Genomic DNA, 19,965 nt, shown 5'->3' on the forward strand with positions numbered 1-19,965 from the left:
GCCTCATGTGGGGCAGGGACTGTGTCCACCCAGATTATTTTGTATCTACCCCACACTTGGAGCAGTGCTTTGACACTTAAATACCATTACTATTATTATTATTATTATTATTATTATTATTAAGTAATGCGATTGGTTTAGCCTTGTTGTTGGATCGGGGTGAGACTGAGCCCTAGTCCTGATTTGCCATTAACTGGCTCAAGTTAGTGGAAATAGAACGGACTTGGGAGTCAGAGGAAATGGGTTCAAATCCCTGCTCCGCCACTTGTCAGCTGTGTGACTTTGGGCAAGTCGCTTCACTTCTCTGTGCCTCAGTTACCTTATCTGTAAAATGGGGATGAAGACTGTAAGCCCCACGTGGGGCAACCTGATCACCTTGTAACCTCCCCAGCGCTTAGAACACCGCTTTGCACATAGTAAGTGCTTAATAAATGCCATTATTATCATTATTATTATTATTTCCACTGAGCCATGCTGCTTCTCTACATCTTATCTCAACCGGTAAAAGAGCAGAGTATCCTTTCATTTATGAAAATGGATTCATATTTTTTACAATTAGCTATAGAATACCGCCATTGAAAATTCTAGTAAACTTTGTAAAAAAAGACACTTTCAGAAAACAGCAAAAGAAGCTTTTTATCATTTAATCAGTCGGTGGAGCCACAGACCTTTTGTGGTTTAAGACACTTTTTCCCAAGTTGATATTCAGGTACTTCACTCTACCACCCAAGCAGCTACTTTTGCCCTTCAGAAAGCATTTGATCCCATTGGCAAGCCCTGCCTTCTCCTTTCAATTAAAAATAATAATAATTGTGGTATTTGTTCAGCGCTTTCAAAACTTGTGCCCCGCAGAAGACTTAAGCAAGTTTCTGAAAGCAAATTTTCATCCCGGATTTCTAAATAGCCGAGAATAAGCCTGCAAGGAACTCCGGAAATATGTATTCGTTCAATCGTATTTACTGAGTGCTTACTGTGTGCAAAGCACTGTACTAACCACCTGGAAGAGTGCAACAAAACAATAAACAGAAATGTTGTGGCTGATTAATGATCGATATAAAATGTTACTTAAGCTCATTTAAAATCAATTACATGCAAGATTTTTAAGGATTTTTTTTAATGCAAAGGGATTTTTTCTTATTCTGCTGGAACCTTATTTTGGGCTACAAAACTAGTTGCCAGACATACAGCTAAATACATTCTGTGGGATCAAACCCCTTCTCTGTTTACAAGCCGACAATCTCCCCGTGTGTACCTTCCACAAACACACAGCAGGAGGCTTGTCTAGCAAACAGGCACATAAAATACTTGAATTTACATCCCAAATTGCTTCCTTTGTTTCGTCTTTAAAAAGCACAATGCAAACTCACCACAAAGCAGTGATAACCGGTTGTGGGATGGGTGCGGTGGAGCATAACTGCATTCACTTAGCAGTTCTTTCATTATGATGGTCAGTAGCCAGGGGAGATGGAGTGAGCATATGACAGCCGGTGGAAGTAATTATTTCATTAAAACTTCCACCACTGGCCAGGGGCAGAAGGGAGACAAAGTGGATAAAGCAGCAGGGGTGGAAAGAGTTGATTTATTGTATGCCTTGTTTAGGGAGAGTACAAAAGCAAAGAGAGGCACCATCTCAAGTGCCCTATTATCACCTTCCTCTTCCGTCTTAACAAGATCCAATTCTTATATAAACTATGTAATAGCTCTTCTCCTGTTTTAACGCTACAAAAATATGCCAAAAAGTGGGGCGATACTGCAATAAATATGGCACGTAGCCAGGCTTTGAACAGAAACTTTAATGTCTTCTAGATCCTAAATTTCCACCAAGCCCAAATGACTGTAGGTGGTACTTTCATTCAATCGCATTTATTGAGTGCTTATTGCGTGCAGAGCACTAAGTGTTAGAAGCAGTGTGGCTTAGTGGAAAGAGCAGAGGCTTGGGAATCAGAGGTCATGGGTTCTAATCCCAGCTCTGCCACTTGTCTGCTTTGTGACCCCGGGGAAGTCACTTAATTTCTCTGTGCCTCAGTTCCCTCGTCTGTAAAATGGGGATTAAGAAGGTGAGCCCCACGAGGGACAACCTGATTACCTTGTACCTACCCCGGCACTTAGAACAGTGTTTGGCACATAGTAAGTGCTTAACAAATACCATTACTATTATTATTACTAAGCACTTGGAAAATACAGTTCGGCAACAGAGACAATCCCTACCCTTGCTACAAGCATTGAAAATCTAGCTCCATCTATTTCCTGAAAGGCATGGAATTATCAATAATGACTTCTGCTTTGTAAATGAGTTGCTTTAACAATTTGAATCATTAAAAAGGCAGGAACTTTGACTTCCCATCACCCGCCGCTTTTTTCTGGCCTGGAATACGCTGCCCCCTGATATCCTACGGACCATCTCTCTTCCCCATCTTCAAAGTGTTACTACAATCACATAATAATAATGATGGTATTTGTTAAGCGCTTACTATGTGCCAAGCACTGTTCTCAGCACTGGGGGAGATACAAGGTGATCAGGTTGTCCCACGTGGGGCTCACAGTCTTCATCCCCATTTTACAGATGAGGGAACTGAGGCATAGAGAAGCGAAGTGACTTGCCAAAGGTCACACAGCTGACAAGTGGCAGAGTCAGAATTCAAACCCATGACCTCTGACTCCAAAGCCCGGGCTCTTTCCACTGAGCCACGCTGCTTCACATCTCCTCCAAGAGGCCTTTCTCAATCAAATCAATCTTTCCCCTACTCCCTCTCCCTTCTGGGTCACTCTTGCACTTGAATTTGCACACTTTATTCCCCCTCATCCTCAGCCCAACAGCGCTTATGTAGATATCTGTCATAGGTCTCCCCTCTCTAGACTAGAAGCTTCTTTTGGGCAGAGAACAAGTCTAGCAACTCTGTTATAGTGTACTCTCCCAAGTGCTTTGTACAGTGCTCAGCACAGCAAGTGCTCAAGAAATACAACTGATTGACTGTCTGATCTGATTATCTTGCATCTACAACAGTCTTAGCACAGTGACAGTCTGATCTGATTATCTTGCATGTACTCCAGTCTTAGCACAGTGCTTGATAGTAATTGCTATCATGAGGTCACCTATCACACGATGACTACAAACCTTCTGTTGCCACTGTTGAAGTCAGAATACAAGCTGGACCAGCTGGTATACATTATAAAATCAAGAAATCAGTCAATCGTATTTATTGAGTGCTTACTGTGTGCAGAGCACTGTACTAAGTTTGTGGTAGAGTACAATATAATATTCAGTTATAACAAGAAACAGAGTTTGTAATAGCACTCATTAATAATAATAATAATGATGGTATTTAATAGGCACTTATTTTGTGCCAGGCAATGTACTATGAGCTGGGGTGCATACAAACAACTCGAGTTAATAATAATGATGGTATTTATTAAGCGCTTACTACGTGCAAAGCACTGTTCTAAATGCTGGGGAGGTTACAAGGTGATCAGGTTGTCCCACGGGGGGCTCACAGTCTTAATCCCCATTTTCCAGATGAGGGAACTGAGGCCCAGAGAAGTTAAGTGACTTCCCCAAAGTCACACAGCTGACAAGTGGCAGAGCCGGAATTTGAACCCATGACCTCTGACTCCAAAGCCCGGGCTCTTTCCACTGAGCCACGCTGCTTCTCTGTTGGACATAGTGCATGTCCCGTATAGGGCTCACAGTCTCAGTCCCCACTTTACAGGTGAGGTAACTGAGGCACAGAGAAGCTAAGTGACTTGTCCAAGGTCACACTGCAGACAAGTGGTGGAACTGGGATTAGAACCCAGGACCTTCTGACCCCCAGGCCTGTGCGCTATCCACTATCCTATCTCCCATGGTTAACTCACCTGTTCCTGAAACTCTGCACTGGAAGCGAGCTGACCGTCCTTCAGAAGTGACAGTATCGCGAAGTGGTGAAATGATGGCGGGAGGATACATGGGCATTTCCAGATCAGGGGAGACAACTTCTGGAACTGCAGGAAAAAGACAAAATTTGCCAGGGTCAGTCCACTCAGTGAGCACAGAGTTAAAAATGTGATTTCAAAGCTGAGAGGAAAATGGCCCAGGAAATGGTACCTTCCACAGAAAGGGAGGCTGAGGTAATGGCGACGCCATAGTCGTTCCTGGCTTCACACGTGTAGATGGCTGCATCTTCCGGGAAAGACTCGATGAGCAGGAGGGTGTACTCCTGCCCGTCGTGCAGAAACTTGCACTTGAAGCCAGTGGAAAGCCGCTGTTCCTCTTTGAACCAAGTGATTTTGGGCTGGGGTCGGCCTGAGACCACCGCGCAGAAGCGGGCAGGTTTGCCGGACTCCACCGTGATGGGCTGGAGTTCCTGGATGATCTGTGGAGGCTCGGGAGCTGAAATGGGACAGATGAAATGGACCCAGTGACTAGGGGCTTAGCTTCAGCACCCTTCCCTTTACAATCACTCAAGTACAGTGCTTTGCACACAAAAAGCACTCAAATACAGTTGAATGAATGAATGAAGGGATTCCCAAATCTGCCACTGCCTGGCTCTACTCTGTACTATGGCTGTACTATGACATTTGTTATATGAAAACAAATACCATAAAAAAAGAAAAATCAAATCGATGGTATCCATTGAGTGCTTACTGCTCAACAAATATCATTTTTTTTAAAAAAAAGGAAGAGGCAGAAGAGAGAAATGGTTCTCTGCAGTATGGATTGGGACACTGTTGAACTCTAGTATCATAACCCTAAATTAGATTGGCTAACCTGTAGGGCTTGGGTAACACTGAACAATAGGTTTTTACTGCCCCAAAGGGCTGGGTAGACCAGGATAACTTTTTTATTTTTGCTTTTTATGGTGTTTGTTAAGTGCTATGTTCCTGGCACCGTACTACCAGTTGGAATAGATACAGGCTAATCAGATTGGACAGCATTCATGTCCCACATGGGGCTCATTTTTTTAAATCCCCATTTTACAGAAAACCAAGGCCTAGAGAAGTTGTGACTTGTCCAAGGTCACACAACAGACAAGCGGTGGAGTCAGGTTTAGACCACTGTACTTTCCCAAGTGCTTAGTATGGTTTCTGGCACACAGTAAGCGCTCAATAAATACAACTGAATGAATGAATGAATCAATCAATCAATCAATCGTATTTATTGAGCGCTTACTGTGTGCAGAGCACTATACTAAGCGCTGGAACCAAGGTCCTTCTGACTCCCAATCCCATGATTTATCCATTAGGTTACGCTGCTTAGTTGAAAAGCCTTATAAAATCGAAACCTATCAAGTATCTAAAGTTCACAATAAATGTTATATGTTATCACCAACATGGGAAGTACACGGTTAATGAAGGAGGGGACGTGGAACTGGAAGATGAATATCTAGTTATGTACCAACTCTGGCTAATTGTGTGCTCTTGGGAAAACTACTTTATTTCTCCATACTGACTTTTTTCCAGCTATGAAACAGGGATGATAGTATCTGATCCACTAAAATTTCTAAACTTTCAAGGAAAGACATGCCATAGCTTCAGTTATTATTACAAGAAGGAGGATTCTGCTATCAAGAAGGGGAACCCAAGTGAATCACAGCACTTAAAAGTTCTGATTCATAAAAGGTCGCCTTCTGAGTATATTTTGACATTGTTAATGATATTGAGGAGCATGTAGACAAGGAAGGAAAGGAGTCCAGGCATTGTTGATCATACCATTGACGTGGAGTGTCACGGAACTCCTGTTTTTTCCTGCCACAAAGGTGAATTCTCCAGCATCACTTTGTCTGGTCTCAGTGATGCACATTCTATGGATTCTTCTTTCCACGACGTACTGGTAGCGTTCCTGAATCTGGAAATTGATCTCAATACCATCTTTGTACCAGCGGGCATCAACATCTTCTTCATTGACTTCAAATTCCACGACAGCACGCTGTTTCTCAATGACCTGATGACAGAATACAGTAACACCAGAATTAAAGTCTGAACTTTCAGGGGCTAGTTTGGGGCGTCTCTTAGTGGATGGATAATACGTACAATCCAGGCATCAAGTTGCAGACAAGTTTCTTGCTGCCTGCCTCTAAGAGGAATAGGGTGTTCGGTTGCAGGGGAAATGCTGATGATTAAAATCTACCTGTTGCCTACTGAAGTGAAGACTTATTTTTCAGACTTCCTACCCTCTTGAAACACTTATCTCTTGAGACAGGGCTTTCTGTTGTCCTGTAAACAGTCTCAGGATCACTCTCAGAATTCAGGATTTGGAGAAAGAGTCACTGAACCCAGGGAAGAAGGGTCTTCTGGCATTTTGTCGAAGAGAAATGATCCCGATATTGCACATTTCTACGTCAGTCGAGCTGACTTTCGAGAAAGCGGTAGTCACGTTGGGTGAAATGACCAATATCTGAGTGATCGCCATGTGGTTTGACAAAGTGACTATTTTCTTTTTCAGGTTTACTTCAGACCAACTCCTATGGTGCTAGAGGAAAGGATGGTGGGATGGGACGAGGTAGCAAGGAGGGAGCATTTCCGGGCAGGCAAGAAGTATCTTGTCCCTTCTGCATAAATGTTGTTACACACTCTCTCCTGGCTCCTGGAGCTGGACACCTGGGTTCCTCACTTGCTTGCAAACCTTTCATTTTCAAGGGAGCTGCTCTATTCTAAGATACAAGGCTGCCATATACCTCTCAAATAAGGGTTCCGAGAAAGCTCACTATGGGCCAAGAATGTTTCTGCTTATTGTTCTATTGTACTCTCCCAAGCGCTTAGTACAGTGCTCTGCACACAGTAAGCACACAATACAAATGAACAAATGGCTGAATGTCTCCTAGTTCCTCAGTGAGGCCTTTTTTTAATGGTATTTGTTGAGCACCAATTGCAAGGAACTGTTCCGAGCCTGAGATAGCCACAAGTTAATGAAGTTGGATACAGTCCCTGCCCCACACGGGGCTCACAATCTAAGTAGGAGGGAAATAGGCATTGAATCCCCATTTTACAGTTGAGGAGACTGAGGCACAGAGACATTAAGTGACTTGCCCAAAGTCACACAGAACTTAAGTGGCAGACCCGGGATTGGAACCCATGTCCTCCGACTCCCAGTCCCAGGATTTTTCCACTAAGCCAAACACTTTGGAGCAAACACTCCTTTTCCCTGAGAAACATCCCTTCGAGGTATAGTTTGGGTTAATCCCATAGTTAACCTTCTAGTTTGGCTCTTCCTCCTTCAGAATCAGGGAGAAGCCACTGAAATGAGAAAGTTTCTTCTAAGCAGCATGGCTTAGTGATAAGAGCCTGGGCTTGGGAGTCAGAGGTCATGGGTTCTAATCCCGGCTCCCAAACTCCTCACTCTCGGCTTCAAGGCTCCCCATCACCTCACCCCCTCCTACCTCATCTCCCTTCTCTCCTTCTACAGCCCAGCTCCTCTGCCGCTAACCTCCTCACTGTACCTCGTTCTCACCTGTCCCGCCGTCGACCCCCGGCCCACGTCCTCCCCCTGGCCTGGAATGCCTTCCCTCTGCACATCCGCCAAGCTAGCTCTCTTCCTCCCTTCAAAGCCCTACTGAGAGCTCACCTCCTCCAGGAGGCCTTCCCAGACTGAGCCCCCTTTTTCCTCTCCACCTCCCCATCCCCCCCACCCTACCTCCTTCCCCTCCCCACAGCATCTGTATATATGTTTGTACAGATTTATTACTCTATTTATTTTACTTGTACATATTTACTATTCTATTTATTTTGTTAATGATGTGCATCTAGCTTTACTTCTATTTATTCTGATGACTTGACACCTGTCCACATGTTTTGTTTTGTTGTCTGTCTCCCCTTTCTAGACTGTCAGCCCATTGTTGGATAGGGACCGTCTCTGTATGTTGCCAACTTGTACTTCCCAAGCACTTAGTACAGTGCTCTGCACACAGTAAGTGCTCAATAAATACGATTGAATGAATGAATGAATGAATGTCAGCTCTGTGACTTTGGGCAAGTCACAACTTCTCTGTGCCTCAGTTCCTTCATCTGTAAAATGGGGATTAATACTGTGAGCCCCATGTTCATTCATTCATTCATTCATTCAATGTGGGAATGAATTGCCCCATGTGGGACAACCTGATTACCTTGTATTTACCCTAGTGCTTAGAACAGTGCTTGGCACATAGTAAGTGCATAACAAATACCAATATTATTATTACTATTCTATCATAACCCTTAGACAGGTGCAGAGCATTCTTCCCTAGCAGGACAATAAACAGATTTTAATATCAGTGCTGGGACCAAGGTAATTATAGTTCTAGTGATAGTCCAGTGGTCTCCAGCTGGGATTTAATCCTTCAAAAACTGGTTGCTTAAAAAATCCCCCCCTCAGCCAATATTCCTATACTGCTTATCACCTAAATGGCTTTAAATATTAGCTTGGTTTATTGCCTTATTTCATACACATCTTTTTAGTATGGAATATTTTCTGAAAAGTGAATACAAATTTATAAACAGCAGTAAATGGGAGTCTTTTAGCTGGGCCCAGCACCTAGGTGCCTGGAAAAAAGTACTCACGATAGTCCAGAAAATATTTCAAAATATAAAGGTAAATCACTTGGGGTGGGTGGGAGGGCTGTTATCATTTCCCCAGAAGAAAAAACAGAAAAGAAAAAGAAAAACTGGAGATACCCGGGGATTTGGGATCATATTATTTTATAGCTCAGCCTTTTCACGGTACCTGAACGTCCTTACGGATACTCCTTATGCGAACATCACGGCCTTCCACAAAGAGATTAGCAGTGGACATGTTTCCTCCTGCCACCACCGAGTACTGCCCAACATCTGACATGCGTGCCGAAGTGATAAGGAGACGATGAACATATTTCTCCTTCTGGATCTTCATTCTGCAGAAGCAAAAGGATGTTGTGTTGTGTTATATGTTGACAAACCCTTGGAGTTTTGTTGGATCAATCAATCCATCAGTGGTATTTACTGAGCGCCTACTGTGTGCACAGTACTAAGAGCTCAGTAGGCTACAAAAGACACATTCCCTGTCAACGAGCCCTCAGAATTCACCTGTCAGTAATCTGCAGTTCCTGCCCATCTTTCATCCACTGGACGGTGATGTCGGGTTCAGAAATTTCACATTCAAACACCGCTCTTTTCTTCTCCAAAACCTTAATATCCTTAATATGTTTCCTAAATTCAATGTGACGAGCTGTAAAACAACATCAATGGGATTAGCGTTCTACCCACTGGGGAGAGGGTGCCCAGCTATCGTTTGTAAACGTGGTAGTTGTGAAACGATACCTTCCACAAAGAGGGTAGCTGTGGAGGCTGCTTTCCCAGCCACAAAACTGTACTGGGCGGCATCTCCAAAATGGACATTTCTTATGTTCAGTGAGTGGGTGAGCTTCTTGGTTCTCATCTGGCACCGATCAGTTGACTTGATCTCGACTCCGTTCTTCAGCCATTTGTAAGTGATGCCTTCATAGTTCACAGTTACTTCGAATGTGATTGTATCCTTTTCTTCCGCATTGATGTCTTTCAGCATAGATGTAATTAGGATCGCTGAAGGAGAGATAAAATCCAAGTGAGTATCTCTTTTTTAACCATTTGATCATTTAGCCATGAGATTATAAACTCCTAGAGGTGGGGACTACATCTTTTATTTTTAAATTTGTGTGCCCAAGTACCTAGGGCTCGGTAGGTGCTCAGTACAGTAGTGTGCACCTAGTAGACAGTCAACAAATGCTGTTGATAAGGATGATAACGAAGTGTGTAACAGGGTAAACTTGCAGCAGACTGGAAGGTTTGGGGAACAATTTAGTCACTGTTTTTTAACTTCATTAGATTATTCCAAATTGGGTATTCTCCAAACACAGAAGTCACAGAATAGTTTGATGGGGACGAAATGTGAGGATGATATCCCATCTCCGTCGAGTCCAATAGATTATCAGGTTCAAAAGAAGCACTTATTAAAAGTCTCTCTATCCACATATTGACTAGAGAGAGCGTTAGAGAAATTATTCAATCTGCGGTTTTTATTGAGTGTTCATTGTGGGCAAAGCACTGTATTAAGCATGGGAGAGTACAGTATAGTTCATTCATTCAATCATACTTATTAAGTGCTTACTGTGTGCAGAGCACTGTACTAAGTGCTTGGAAAGTACAATTCAACAACAAAGAGAGACGATCCCTGCTCACAGTGGGCTTACAGTAAGGAAGGGGGGGAGACAGACATCAAAACAAGTAAACAGGCATCAATAGCCTCAAAATAAATAGAATTACAGATATATATATATAAATAGCATTACAGATATATATATATGTGTGTGTGTGTAATTCTATTTATTTTATATATATACACACATACGCACACATCAGAACAAGTAAACAGGCATTAATATTAATAGAATTATAGCTACATATATATATATACACAAGTGTTGTGGGGTGGAGAGGGTTGTTTAGCGCAAAAGGGGTGAGTTGGGGAGATGGGGAGGGGAGGGGGAGCTGTGGAAAGGGGGGCTTAGTCTGGGAAGGCCTCCTGGAGCAGGGAAGCCTTCAGCAGGGCTTTGAAGGTGGGGGAAGTGCGATTGTTTGGCAGATTTGAGGAGGGAGAGCATTCCAGGCCAGAGGTAGGACGTGGACCAGGGGTCGACAGCAGGACAGTTGAGAACAAGGCCCAGTGAGGTTAGTGGCACCAGAGGAGCAGAGTCTGCAAGCTGGGATGGAGAAGGAGAGAAGGGGGTAGTAGGAGACAAGGTGATGGAAAGCTTTGAAGCCAATAGTGAGGAGTTTTTGCTTGATAAATATATTGCTTAATATAGTCGGTAAGCAAGGTCCCTGACAGTCTAATGGCCCTTCCTTCAAGGCTTAAGTTCCTGAATGTCTCCAGTTGGAATGACTGCGGGAAAAGGACATGGGTGGATGCGGCCCTCAAAGCTTCCTGAGGGCAGGGAACATGTCTACCAACTCTATGGGCATGTTACTCCCCTCCTCAAAAATCTCCAGTGGCTGCCTGTCAACCTATGAATCAAGCAAAAACTCCTCATTCTTGGCTTCAAGGCTCTGCATCACCTCGTCCCCTCCTATCTCACATCCCTTCTCTCCTTCTCCAGCCCAGCCCACACCCTCCGCTCCTCTGCTGCCGCTCACCTCCTCACTGGGCCTCGTTCTCACCTGTCCCGCCATCGACCCCCATCCCACATCCTTCCCCTGGCCTGGAATGCCCTCCCTCCACACATCCGCCAAGCTAGCTCTCTTCCTCCCTTCAAAGCCCTACTGAGAGCTCACCCCCTTCAGGAGGCCTTCCCAGACTGAACCCCCCTTTTCCTCTTCTCCTCCCCATCCCCCCTGCCCTATCACCTTCCCCTCACCACAGCACCTGTATATATACTTGTACAGATTACTCTATTTTACCTGTACATATTTACTGTTCTATTTGTTAATGATGTGTGATGAACTTTAATTCTATTTGTTCTGATGATTTTGACACCTGTCTACATGTTTTCTTTTGTTGTCTGTCTCCCCCTTATAGACTGTGAGCCCGTTGTTGGGTAGGGACTGTCTCTATATGTTGCCGACTTGTACTTCCCAAGCATTTAGTACAGTCCTCTGCACACAGTAAGTGCTCAATAAATAGGATTAAATGAATGAATATCAACCCTGTTATATTGTACTCTCCCAAGCACTTAGTACGAAGCTCTGCACACAGTAAACAATAAATACAATTGATTAATCAACTGCCTTATCCCTCATGTTTCCATTGAATTTTTTTTTCCACTTACGCGTCACTGTCAGGGTGGCACTGACTTGATCATTTCCACAGACAAAAGTGTACTCTGCTGAATCCTCTGTGCTGGTGTTCATGATATTGAGTTGATGGAGTTTTCCCTGGACGACGATTTTAAACTTTTCACTCATTTCAATCTCCACCCCGTTCTTCAGCCACATGGCAGGGACGTTGAAGTGAGACACTTCACACTCAAAAGAGGCCGTTTTGGTCTCGGGCACTTCGATGCTCTTCATGGTCTTTGTGATATGGAGGGCTGTGAAAAGACCAAGTGGGTTCAGGTGAGATATTTGCTTTTATCCTTAAAGAGACGCCAACACATGGCAATCACCCCTGGGAATGAACATGGAACACTGTTCCAGGATAAGACAAGATGCTTACTCTCCACAAACAACTTGGCCTTGCATTCGAGTTGCCCGACTACAGCAGTGTATTCTCCAGCGTCGGCAGAGGCAATGTTTTGCAGCATCAGTTTGTGGACTTTCCTTTCTGAAACCAGCCTGTGTTTATCGCTTGGCTTAATCTCCACATTCTTGTGGAACCATTTTACTGGTACGGTGTCGTGGGAGACGCTGACTTCAAAAGCCACTGTGGCATTTTCCAGGGCAGTCACGTCCTTCGGCTTTTTAATGATCTTCACGGCTAAGGAAAATAAGACGGTTTAGCGATGGAAGTGATTAATTTAAGATCAGTTGCTGACAGACTTAGGCCTCTTTATTAGGGTGACTTACTCTCAACGTGAAGTCTTGCACTGGCTCCTAACCTTCCGAGTTTAAAGCCATAAACGGACTCATCGACAATAGCACAGTTTTTAATCCTCAGAGTGTAAGAGGTTCCCTTCACAGAGATTTCATATTTGTCATTGGATCGTAGCTCAACTCCGTTCTTGATCCACTGAACTCCTTTCACATCAGGGTGAGTAAGATCCACAGTGAAAACAGCGTCTTGGGTTTCTGTCACAGTCAGGTTCTTTAGGGTCTTCTTGATTTTGACAGCTGACAGGGCAAATGCAATCAATCAGTCAATCACAATCAGTCACATACACAGATCCATTGGAAAATTAAAATCCAAGAAGCCATGGACAAATCATTGCTTAAACATTGTTTTGGGGGATATGTGTAATGGTAAAAATGGAAAATAGGCATCCATTGGAAGCTGAATTTCCTCAGGTATTGAAAAACCCCACAGGGAATTTGCTGATAGTCGATGAAGAAGTAGGTTTGAAAAAGAACAAACCTAGTAATTGCAGCTGTGTGACCCTGGGCTTCAGTTTTCTCATCTGTAAAAATGGGGATTAGAGGCCGTTCCCCTGCCTCAGACTATGTCTAACCTGATTAACTTGTACCTATCCCAGTAGTTAGTATAGTACTTAGCACATACTAACCGCTTACTAAATACTATCATAATTTTTAATGGTGTTTGTTGAGCACTTACTATGTGCCAGGTGCTGAACTAAAGCACTGGGATAGATATAAAATTGCGAGGTCGGACTCAGTCCCCGCCCTGCAAGGGGCTCACAGCCTTAATCCCCATTTTACAGATGAGGTAACTGAGGGAAAGAGAAGTTAAGTGACTCGCTTAAGATCACGCAGCCGACAAGCGGCGGAACTGGGATTGGAACCCAGATCCTTCTGACTTCCGGCCTGTGCTGACTTCAGGCCCATGACTATCCACTAGACCACGCTGCTTCTTATTATAACCCATAATGATGAAAGGAACAATAATAATAATGATAATAATAATTATTACACACCTTCAACTTTGAGTTTAGCAGATGTTTTTGAGGTAGCCACTCTGTACGTGTACTCCCCAATGTCATCTAATTTAGTAACGGCGATGATGAGCCTTCTTTTGTGTCCATCTTTCTCACTTCGGATGTTGTTACTCATCGCCAGGGGTTTGCCCTCCTTTAGCCATTCGCCTGAGGAATCCGGATTGGCCACTTCGCACTCGAAGACGGCTTCCTGCGACTCCGCCACGGTCTGGTCTGTCAGAGGCTTGGAGATTGCACCCCCTTATAAGCAAGCAAAGAAAAAAAAAGAAAATCAATCCATCTCTTTGCTCTACCCTGAAAAGATCCATGAATCACAACACGTCACCCAGTCAGTCATGGGTTTCCTGCTTCAAAGGGCATTTACAATGGGTGCGCCTAATGAAATCATTTTCATCACATTCTATTTTCTCTTTTCACGCCACACACTCTACATTCACTTTTCACTCCACGTGGAGGGAGTCAATGGTGCTTTCTTCATTCCAAACATGGCACGCTCCTCCAAATCATTAGGAGAGTGCTGTCAAAATTGGGGATTTTATAAGGTTTGAATAACAGAGCCATTTCTGCATGTGTACCATCTCAGACTAATGCAAAGATGTTCTATTTTTAACCTCTGGTGATCCTGAAAACCAGGTAAAATTGGGTCAAAATAAGAGCCTGCATTGCTAGTGTTCCAGAATCCTGCGTGTTCCCAAAGTCACTAATAATTCCTTAGCTTTGGTTTGAATGGAGAATTTAGCCTTCTCTGTGTCTAAAATTGTCTTTGACTTCTCTTCTTCCAAAACTTTACTGTAAAAAAATTTCATGGCAAAAAATCTTAGTGAAAACAATGAAAGTCAAATGACCTAAAACCACAGCCTGGTTGAATCACCTAATATTTGTGAAAGGCAAAGAAATTAAAGTATTTTGGCTGTGTCTTCCATGAGTTTTCCATGATGGACATTTAAGTTGGTCTGCTTCAGATTCTTCGAATCTTTGAGGACTTCTGTTTTTAGACTATTTAATTTTAATGGTTTGGATTCCCCAAGTTGTCAGAACCAATCAACCTCCTCCATGAAACCATCCCAGATTGACTCTACCTAATTGATCACTCCAAGTCTCCTAATATTTACATAAAATTTTTATTTGTTCTTTTCTAAATTTCCCATGCATATTTGTGAAGATGTAGTTTCTTATCTCCCATGTCTCAGTAAATGGCAAGCATCTTGGAGGTTCTTGCTCTTCTTTTGAAATTTCTCTTAGGGCCTAGTGGTTTTCTGCAAAAAATACTGCAAAAGCACTAAATACTGCTGCCTGACATGCTAATAATGAAACCAGAGGATCTTAGGGCCAGAGAGACCACTGCACTATCCCTCAAATCTTGGGCCATCAGATCTTGGTTAAAAAGGTACACATTTCTGCTGAATGAGGATAACACCTGAGTTATAGTATCCTCTCGCCTTCCTAGTCAAACCAAAAAAAATTGAATAGAGAATATGGATTACTGAACTTGAATATTTTCACATTCCACTGCCCAATCACACCAATGACTAGGTATATTGCTTTTATTGGAGGAAGAGACAAAAGGCAACAACTGGAAAGAAAGCAGGGAATGTGTTGCATTTGTCACTCTACAGAAACTGTTAAATTTACTCACCTGCTACTGTCAGTTTTCCAGAAGTCATATTTTCACCGGCATAAAATGTATATTCTCCCTCATCATCCTTCATCATGTTCAGGACTGTCAATTTGTATATTTTTCCGTGAGCTTCGATTTTATATTTTTCACTAGGCTTGAGCTCCTTGTTCTTAAAATTCCACAGGACATCAATTCCTGCATGGGAAAGCTCGACCTCAAAGACCACATTCTGTGTCTCAGTGCAGGTAAGGTCATGAAGACCTCTGACTATTTTGATTTCTGTGGTGAAAGGGGAGGAGAGCACAATTTAATTCAGTTATTACCACCGTCGGAAAAAGGAGGAACCATGTCTAAGAGTGAACATTTAGAGGACGGGATCCTTACTTTCCACAGTGAGATTGCAGCTCGTTTCAACTTTCCCGACGACCAACGTGTAAGGCCCTTCGTCTGAGGCGTGGGTTCGGTTGAGTACCAACCGTTGCTTGGTTCCTTTGACGATGGCGTGGACGCGGTCGTCGGGCTTGATTTGGTCATCGTTTAAGTACCATTTAACTGAAGTCACGTCTGGGACTGAAACCTTGCATTCCAGAACCGCCTTCGTGCCCTCAATCACGTTCACGTCTTTGAGAGGTGTCACTATGCCCACACCTGCGGAGACACATTGGAATGAGTGGCAGAAAAAGATTTTGCTTCAACCTACAGCTCATCCAAGCTTCAATCAAATGTATTCATTGAGTGCTTCCTTTGTGTGGAACACCGTGCTAAGTGCTTGGTAGAATACAAAATAACAGAGTTGGTAGACACGTTCCCTGCCTACTATGAGTTTACAGTCTAGACCTAAGGCCTCCCACGTTACTGAAGCAGCATGGTTTAGTGGAAAGAGCATGGGTTTAGGAGTCAGAGGTCGTGGATTCTAATCCCGGCTCCTCCACTTATCAGCTGTGTGACCTTGGGCTAGTCACTTAACTTCTCTGTGCCTCATTTTAATCCTGTAAAATGAGGATTAAGTCTGTGAGCCACGTGGGACAACCTGATTACCTTGTATCTACCCCAGCTCTTAGATCAGTGCTTGGCACATAGCAAGTGCTCACCAAATACCATCATCATCATCATCACTGAACAATTCAAAAAGCACTTACTCATTCATTCAATCATATTTACTGAGTGCTTACTGTGTGCAGAGCACTGTAGTACTTGCTTGGGGGCATACAACAATAAACCTTACAGCAATAAATCCAGACTGGGCTTACTGTAAACGGAGATCCGTCCATTCGTCGAAAGTCCAAGGGAAGGAATGGTGAAGGAATACTTTCCAGCATCTTCCTTGGTCATGTCCTCAATGAGCAACATGTGTGATTGCTTGTCTATCACAATGTGAACCCGATCACTGGGCTGCACTTCCTGGCCATCTTTCATCCAGATGCCTTCCACGTTCTCCAAGGAGACTTTAACTTCAAGCTGTACAATGTCACCTTCACAGACTTTTTGATCGCTCAAGCCTTGCAGGATCGCTATGGGGCGGGCTGTGGACCAATTGGCAAAGAAAATTGTACTCATAAAGGTCGATAAAAGCAATTCTTCTCGCAACAGTTAAGGACCGACTAGAGTTCAAAGGCTTACGTTTCATCTTCAGACGACAGCTTGTCTTTTTCCCATCAACCACAAAGCTGTATTGCCCTTGGTCTTCCTTGGTAACATCCTTGACGGTGAGGCTTTGACGGCCACGGCGCGATACAATGGTGTATTTGCCATTGGAGTGCAGTTCTACGTCACCATGGTACCATTTACCTTCAACATTTTCAGGGGAAATGATGCATTCTAGTTCTCCTGACAATGACTCTGGAACTTCTAGATCCTCGAGTTCTTTCACAAACTCAACAACAGCGCCTGTGTTTTAAGAGAACGATATTTTTGAACGTCCACCTTGAAGCTATGAAAATGAATAACTTGATTGTTTTTTTAAGATATTCACAGCATTATTGCAAACATAAAATATATATTTACAACAAAGATTGAGGTTTGCATTGAGGTTTAGCTTGGCCATTTTTCAGATGTGGATCATGAAAACTAGTCACATTTAGAAATGTTAATGAACCAAATTGGATTATCTTCTCTGCTGGTGAAAATAAATTCATCTGTCTCCATGAGACGGCCTAGTGAATCCATCGGGAATACCCATCCCTTTCCTACCGGGCCAACCAGGGTCCCTACCTCTGACATACCTTGTGTACGTCAGACCACGGTCTGCAGCTTAAACTGCAGCTTAATTTTCTGTGTTTGTCCTTGTCTTTTATTCATTTCTTCCTATGTATCTATAGCCAGTCATTCATTCAACAGTATTTATTGAACACTTACTGTGTGCGCTTAGGAAGTACAAATCGGCAACATATAGAGACGGTCCCTACCCAACAGAGGGCTTCAGTCCCCTCTCCCGCTTATATTTTTAAATTGTGTGCCTCTTGAGAGACAAGGTCCATGTCTAATCCCCTCCTGTACTATGTCCCAGTGCTTAGTACAATGTTCTGCACACCATAGGCACTTAAGAATACTATTACTACTACTACTGCTGCTAAATTGGGCAATTCATTTTTTCACGACAGAGTATCTTTAAATGAGGCGAATCGAGGAATGCTAGATATATTTTTATTACCTTCAACAATAAGTTTGGCTGTGGTCCTGGTATTTTCATCCTCCACAAGTTCGCAGCTATAATCTTCAGCATCAGACATGTCGATTGTCAGTACAGAAAGGAAGTGGACCTTCCTGTCAGAGTGCATCCTATATTTATCTCCAGAAGAAATTTCCACACCGTCCTTAAACCATTTCACTTTGACAAATGGCTCCGAAGTTTCACATTCAAAGGTTGCCATGGTGTCTTTTTCCTTAGCAACCACATCTTGTAATTCCTGGGTGAAAGTGACCAACTGTTTAGCTGCCAAAAAAAAACAAAAACAAAATGAGCAAAATCATTTTAAACCTACAAGGCAACACACACTGGAACGCAAATCGATGTGCAAGACGTAGGTAGGGCGATATGTAAAAATATATACAAAAATCAGTAGATGGAAAGTACCTTGAACAAGCAAGAATGCATGGCTGGAGGTTTCGCCAGCTACATTGATAGCTTTCACCATGATGCTAGCAGAGTCGTCCGCCGTGACATCTCTGATGACTAATTCGCAGACGTTATCCTCTGGCCAGTACCAGTATATGCGGTCAGAACGTTCGATCTTAACTCCATTTTTGTACCATTCACACTCAGGGTCTGGTTTTCCCACTACCCTCACTCGGAAATGGGCGTCGGAACCCTCACCGACAGTCTGGCTTTGAATTCTCTCGAAGATTTTGGGGGCTTCCATACTTGGACTCAGTTCGATCCTTTCGGGTTTAAAGGTCGGAATGGTGATCTGTCCCTCAGGGAGGAGGGCTTTCTTTTCCTCCTCAGTTAATTCTTTGGTCCAGTGAAGGAGTTCGTCCTTCGTCTTCTTCAGCATTTCTTCGTACGACTCATCCTTTTTGCGGGATTTGAGCTCCACAGCGGTGATGGCTTCGTAGTAGCCCTCCTCTGTCCTCCGCTTAAATTTACTGCGCAGTTCTTCACTCTCTTCAGAGATCTTCTCATGGGTGATTCTCTCGGCCCTTTTCAGCTTCACCACTTCCTTGGGTTCCTTGGTATCGGCAGGTTGGTCTTCCTTCTGCACCTCAAACTCAAGTTTCCCGGGTTCGTGGACTTGGGTTTCAGGCTTATATTCGGGGGCTCGCCGGAGGACAGACCGGAAATCTTCCCTCTGTTCAATCTCCAGCTTCACTCTGTGTTCTGTGATGCCTTCGGGATTTTCTGCCGTGATCTTGACTTCTCCCGTGTCGTAGGATTTGCAGTCTACGATGTCCAGGTAGTAGATGCCGTCGTAGCGGACCCGAAACCTCTTGCTCTTGCGGATGAGCTGCCCGTTGAGATACCAGTTGACTTTGGGCTGAGGGTAGCCCGTGACCCGGCAACGGAACCGAGCCGTTTCCCCCTCGAGGACCCTGGCTGGCTCGGGGAACAGAACGATGTCTGGCTTTTGCTTCTCTTTCTGATCTGTCGTCACGCCGGTAAGGGCCCCCTCGTGGACCATCCTCTCCAGCTCTTCGATCCGCTGCAGTCCCTTCCTGCCTTCGGGCAGCTGGGATTCTTCAACGAGACTTTTCTCGTCTTTAACGATGAGGGTAGCGGACGTGTGATCGGTCCCGTACTTGTTACTCGCTCTGCAGGTGATAACTCCGCTGTCCCTGTTGTAGGCGACTCCGTAGTCAAGGCTGCAATATCCAAATTCGTTGATCATGCGGAGCCTGTTGGCGGCTTCCAGAGGCTTGCCGTCGTGGAGCCATTCCACCACCATGGTCGGGTCGCCGATTGGGGTGAGTCGGCATTCGAAGTGGGCCGGCCCAAAACGCCTGAGCCTCAGTGACGTGAGTTTCTTCTTAAAGAAGGGCTTCTGTTGCTTCTCTTTATCATAGAGGTCTCCCTCTTCCCACTGCTCTTGGCCATATCGCAGGTGGAGCGGTTCCAGTTCTGGGGCAGCGATCTCTTTAGCTTTGTAAGTTCCCCGTGGGATGATCAATCTTCTCTCCGGTTCAGGCTCGGAAAATTCAACATCCACGTTCACTTTACACCTGGTAGTGTCACGTCCCGCCTTATTGATGGCAGTCGCAGTGTACCATGCGGAATCGTGGCTGACAATCGAGTCTATCTTAAGGGCCGCTGCGCCCTTGGTTCCTTCGATTCTAGAACGAGCAGAAAATGATCAATGAGTCCAAAGTACTCATAATTCATATGTTTCCTGACGGCCCTATAAACCG

At 44.0% G+C, this 19,965-nt stretch overlaps 1 protein-coding gene across 1 annotated transcript in view; it reads right to left on the minus strand.

The window, feature by feature from the left end:
• Positions 1-19,965, minus strand: part of TTN (titin) — a 326,517-nt gene that overhangs the window by 258,818 nt on the left and 47,734 nt on the right. Inside the window, exons 27-42 of the mRNA XM_038751738.1 lie at positions 18,197-19,890; positions 17,774-18,055; positions 16,744-17,010; positions 16,374-16,646; positions 15,508-15,771; positions 15,142-15,402; positions 13,485-13,745; positions 12,463-12,726; positions 12,113-12,373; positions 11,727-11,987; positions 9,244-9,504; positions 9,010-9,151; positions 8,672-8,837; positions 5,686-5,917; positions 4,082-4,366; positions 3,853-3,978 (exon numbers count right to left, since the gene is read on the minus strand). Coding sequence (XP_038607666.1) covers positions 3,853-3,978; positions 4,082-4,366; positions 5,686-5,917; positions 8,672-8,837; positions 9,010-9,151; positions 9,244-9,504; positions 11,727-11,987; positions 12,113-12,373; positions 12,463-12,726; positions 13,485-13,745; positions 15,142-15,402; positions 15,508-15,771; positions 16,374-16,646; positions 16,744-17,010; positions 17,774-18,055; positions 18,197-19,890 — 5,300 coding nt within the window. The remainder of the gene's footprint in view (positions 1-3,852; positions 3,979-4,081; positions 4,367-5,685; positions 5,918-8,671; positions 8,838-9,009; positions 9,152-9,243; positions 9,505-11,726; positions 11,988-12,112; positions 12,374-12,462; positions 12,727-13,484; positions 13,746-15,141; positions 15,403-15,507; positions 15,772-16,373; positions 16,647-16,743; positions 17,011-17,773; positions 18,056-18,196; positions 19,891-19,965) is intronic.

This window comes from Tachyglossus aculeatus, chromosome 9 (genome assembly GCF_015852505.1).
Source record: "Tachyglossus aculeatus isolate mTacAcu1 chromosome 9, mTacAcu1.pri, whole genome shotgun sequence".
In the NCBI taxonomy this organism is placed as follows: Eukaryota; Metazoa; Chordata; class Mammalia; order Monotremata; family Tachyglossidae; genus Tachyglossus; species Tachyglossus aculeatus.